General features: G+C 43.4%; 1 protein-coding gene across 1 annotated transcript in view; it reads right to left on the bottom strand.

Annotated features, from left to right (window-relative positions):
• The window catches only part of LOC104962561 (procollagen-lysine,2-oxoglutarate 5-dioxygenase 2-like), a 6,640-nt gene extending 3,614 nt beyond the window's left edge, over window positions 1-3,026 (bottom strand). Inside the window, exons 1-5 of the mRNA XM_010791014.1 lie at window positions 3,011-3,026; window positions 2,539-2,651; window positions 2,381-2,444; window positions 2,034-2,131; window positions 1,014-1,115 (exon numbers count right to left, since the gene is read on the bottom strand). Of these exons, the coding sequence (XP_010789316.1) occupies window positions 1,014-1,115; window positions 2,034-2,131; window positions 2,381-2,444; window positions 2,539-2,651; window positions 3,011-3,026 (393 nt within the window). The remainder of the gene's footprint in view (window positions 1-1,013; window positions 1,116-2,033; window positions 2,132-2,380; window positions 2,445-2,538; window positions 2,652-3,010) is intronic.
• Window positions 3,027-4,682: the final 1,656 nt, after the last annotated feature.

The following is a 4,682-nucleotide window of genomic DNA, read 5'->3' as shown; positions in this document are numbered from 1 at the left end:
AAGGCCTCGTACCAGAATGTAAAAGCCGTACAGAAACTACGGGACCTGGGGGGACAGGAGCCTTCTCCGGTCGCTGCCCACTCCCTCTTGGAACTCACTTCCCACAACCCATCAGAGACTGCACCGACCTCACCACCTTCAAAACACTCACAAACACTCACCTCTTCAATCTGGCTTTTCATGTGTGATTGTTTTTGCATTATTTGACTTTAACTTTAACTATATATTTATTTGTCGTTCCTTTCTTTTCTTTTCTCTTCACTATATTGAGCACCTGTAAAAGCGCTAACAAATTAAATCTATTATTATTATTAGAATTGCAGGAAAGGTAATAAGATACAGGATTCAGTCATATGTGATATACATTGTGTTTGTAAAGGAAAAAAAACCTAAGTGCACGGGGTACACTTTGTGACACTGAACAGGATTCAACTCATTTGCAATAAACAGAAAAAACTGAATTAAAGTTTCACAATATTGTTGACCGAGACATATTCTAGTGCCTGCCATTCCTGCAGCTATACGTCCCGGCCTGTGCTGAACCCCGTATCAAATTTCCAGCGTAACCACTTAACTTACTATGGTGGATAAAACCCATACTGAGAAGCCCACTAAAAGGCAGGCTGGTTGACAGTGACACCCCTTTAAATGAGCCCTTCTTAAAACCCCAGAAGCCATATCCTGCACCACAGCACTGCAATGCTTCCTCTTTCCTCCAAGTAGTTTCCCCTGGCACGTATGCTCTGTTAAAAGGGTCCAAAAGGACCAGCGGGCATGCAACCTATTATTGTTGGGAAGGCAGTGTGTGCAGCACCGTTTGAAAGAGCATATCTGTTGAAATGGGACAAGCTGGGCACCGCCCCGACTGTCTAGACGGTCACTGATAGATGGATGGGTCATGCTGGAAGACCAAGACATATCTGAGCCTTTCCTGTGCCCGCGGGGGGGTGGACTGATACACAGTTTCAACAAAGCAAATAGATGGGAAATGATTTAATTGAATCGCCCCTTACTTTTAACTGAGGTAAATCCAGAATGTCGTCGTCACAGTGGCTGCAGCCATGCTCATAGTTCCATGTGTTGGGGACGTAGTTGGCCAAGTGGTTCAAGTAGATCTGTAAAGGAAAGAATTAAGAGCAGGTCATTTATATCAGCATAAGAGCTTTAGATATTTTCTGTGATTCAGTGGAGCTCTCTTATCTCTTAGGATTTGTTTGGATTATCCTAGGTTGGAATATGACTGAGTAATTTACTGTTGAAATTTGATCAAAAGAAAAGTGCCATACATGTCTATCCTAGAGAAATAGAGACGTCTCCCTTTTTTTCTCGGTTGTCTTCATAATTCAACATTAGGACTATTATTATCTACGCTCTGTATTTAGTGTGAACCTAAAGTTGCACATTCATCTGGAAGATAGTAGTTTCCGTGCATTACTGCTAACAGATCTCAGTATCAGATTGTTTCCAAGATGAACTCTACATTATAACTGGAAAAATAAACGAGTGGTTGGTAATCCAGCCAGGCAGCTGAAACGGTCAAAACCACAGCTAGGCTAAGGAGTCTGAACTACTGGGATGTTGAGCTGCTCCGGGAATAATGACTCAATAGTTTGTCGGGTTTGGTTCATTACCAAGGAAGGCCAGAGAGAGGCAGCTGGTGGTGGTGACGTGTGAAGAGATGGGGGAGGGAAAGAGAAAAGCTCCACAAGTTCATGATAGCACACGGTCATCCTGCGTTTCAACGTGCCAAGACCATTACTGTAATTTACTCAGAGTGATGGAGAAAAGAAAATGGCGCCCACATGGCCTTGCAGCCTATAGTTTAAGCCAAACCTCCACTGAATAAAGAGCTGGCTCCGTACTACTGGAAACTATCATATGCACAGTTTTGATATTTCTTGAAGTGGTGCGCTGAAAATCTTTGCTAACAGAAACTTGTCTGCAAATGGAAATGAGTTCAACAATAAAACACAAAGCTAATGTCGTATGTATACGGATGCTGTGTTAGGTGTGCCGGAGGGTGTCTTACTTACTTTAGTATTTCCGTTTCCATGGACAACCACTGGCAGAGAGTCGTACACAGTGTTTCTAACTCTTACGAGGTTTGTTCCAAACTTGAGAAGCACTTCGTCTGCCAAAAAGAGGAACAAGATACATTTCAGGTTAGGAAATGTAAATCGACTCACCACATGGGCTGAGGCTTTGAAGGCTTATAACTTAGAGGGTAGACTGCCAAGCCTACAAGTACTCAGATGTTGTTGTTGTTGCGTTTAACAGAGTGTAGGAGCAAGACAGTACCATGTTGGTTGAAGTTAACTCAGCCAAATAAAAAACAGATAAGCAGGACATTTATTTGAATTTCATTTCTCAGATTTCTCACCAACGGCCCCGTTCAGGTTCTGGAAAATCTGGCACTTGTGGTCCAAAGTCATGTTGAGAGTGTGCTGGGAGACATGAAAAGGTAGATTATTATGCCATCCAGTTCGTAATATTGATATAATCTCTGATTAAGTGTTGGCTTTGACATGAGATACTTACTTGCTGTAAAGGATCCACGTATATTTTGGTGTAGAAGAGCTGGTCGTCATCATTATCATGGAGGTTCCACTGCGTAACAACCTTGTTTATGAACGGGGCGTATCCAATGATACCTGAAAGCAATAAACAGCGTCAAACGCATATCCTGAGGAAAAGTATACGCTTGAGAAACGTTTACAAGGTTATACACGACTGGTAGACTGTTGGTGACAATTACAGTATACCGCCTGGGTGCCTTACATTTTTGGCAATAATCCCAACCACACAATAAATAGGCAGAGAGGCTCTCTTCCCACAGTCTGTAGATAGAACAGAGTGCATTATGGGCAGTAAGAGAGTTGTAATCTATATGTTATAACTGTCTGCCAGCGCTGTGTGCCAGTATCTCACATCCTCTTTAAATGTACACTCTCATGTCACCTCTCTTTCCCCTCTCTTGCTCTTGACCACACTGACAGATTGCAGGGTTTGCCTGTGTTGCTGGACATTTTGTATCCCATCATTTCAAGCAAAAGAAAAACTCCAAGTCAACGGATGACATCATCTAAAAAGCCGGAGCAATAAAAAGTTAAAAGGAAATCATGACATTTTATGCAAATCGAAATTGTCGGTAGCTTAGCCACAAAATGAGGGCTTTAAAATGATATATATATATATGTGAAATCCCGGAGAGTGCTGGGAACGGCATGCATTTTTGACCCAAACAACTATTGTGTGCTCTGCTGGACACTGTGCACAATCTGCAAAGCAAAACAATATGAATATCTTGCAACTCTTATTGCTAAGCCCCTCATTAGGTTCAGGTTTATAGTTTTATTACCTTGGTTTTAGAGTAGACTTAAAACAACAAAAAGACACACTCAAACACAAACCAACCGTCTCTTGATTCATTCGACAAAATACCGTTGTCTCCGTGACACAGTAGTAATAATAATAATAATACATTACATTTATAAAGTGCTTTTCCTGGTGCTCAAAGCGCTTACAAGCAAGTAAAACAAAATAACAACAAAAGTAAAAAGTGCTAAGCTAGGTAGTGAATTAGAGAAGCCAATATTAAACCTCATAGTAAAAGGAATTATAGAGGAACTCATGATGAAGGACAGGTTCTTTCCTTTCTTCGGGTAAGGTCACTCATTCCCTGTACAATGAGATTAAAAGATATCCAGGGGAGAAAGGACTTGACTATGTAGTCTTAACAATCGTTTGTCGTCTGGTCATTGCGTTTAAGTATAGGTATTAGGTCTACTGTACACCGACGTAGGAGGTAGAAGAGCCTGAAATTTACTGACCAAGAGACACCAGCGACGACGCAATGAAGGTACGGACGAATCGACGGCTAGAAGTCTTGGCAAAATCCGTAAGACATAGTTGAACAGTAACTAAACAGGCCTGGCATCTGCGACGGGCCCCAAATTTTAAGGCCACAAACAACGTTTCATGCGGGTTCACCGTAACCATCTCACTAAATATCCTCCGTCTGTGGTGCTGATGTCAACAGCGAATGTCAGCGTACCGAGGGGTCCGTTGGGACGTGAGTTGAGGCATTGGAACCGTAGTAGAGCTGGTGGAGTGAAGGAGGAGTGCAGTGGTCCAGAAGTAAATTCTTGTAGCGCGGCGTAGCGGGAGGGAAGTGAGCCTGGCGACGACTTTGAACTAGTACGGAGTATGTGTATGGCTCCTGTATGACTTTGTCGAAAAACTAGTGGACGTAAGTAGTGATTTCATTTTAGTCTATACAGGTGTTTGCGTCGAGTGGCTGCGAGCTGGTGTAGGGGGATAGAGGTACTACTGGAGAGTGGCTGCGAGCTGTGTAGGGGGGATAGGCGGTACTGGAGTGACGAGGGTAGTTGTGGCGAAATGAAAGTTTATAATGAAAGTGAGTGTTCGGGAGTTGTTGGAAGGGGGGGGCTGGAGACACTGAGTAGTTGCTGTGTGGGAGGTGGGTCAGGGTAGTCCAACGACTTCGATTGAATGACGTTCGGGTAGTCGTTCGAGCCCTGGACCCCACTGTCCCGGAAGCGTCGGTCGGGGGGGAGTGAGACCTTGAGTGGAGGTCGGTGCAGTGTCTAGGCGTGTTGATGAGTGTAGTACTAGTTTGTTAGTGGAGGTTTGAGTGGAAAAGTGTAGAATGGAAGTTGAGG

This window comes from Notothenia coriiceps, unplaced genomic scaffold (assembly GCF_000735185.1).
Source record: "Notothenia coriiceps isolate Sejong01 unplaced genomic scaffold, NC01 NC01_scaffold00034936, whole genome shotgun sequence".
NCBI classification, from domain to species: Eukaryota; Metazoa; Chordata; class Actinopteri; order Perciformes; family Nototheniidae; genus Notothenia; species Notothenia coriiceps.
This window is presented reverse-complemented; position numbering and strand designations above follow the sequence as displayed.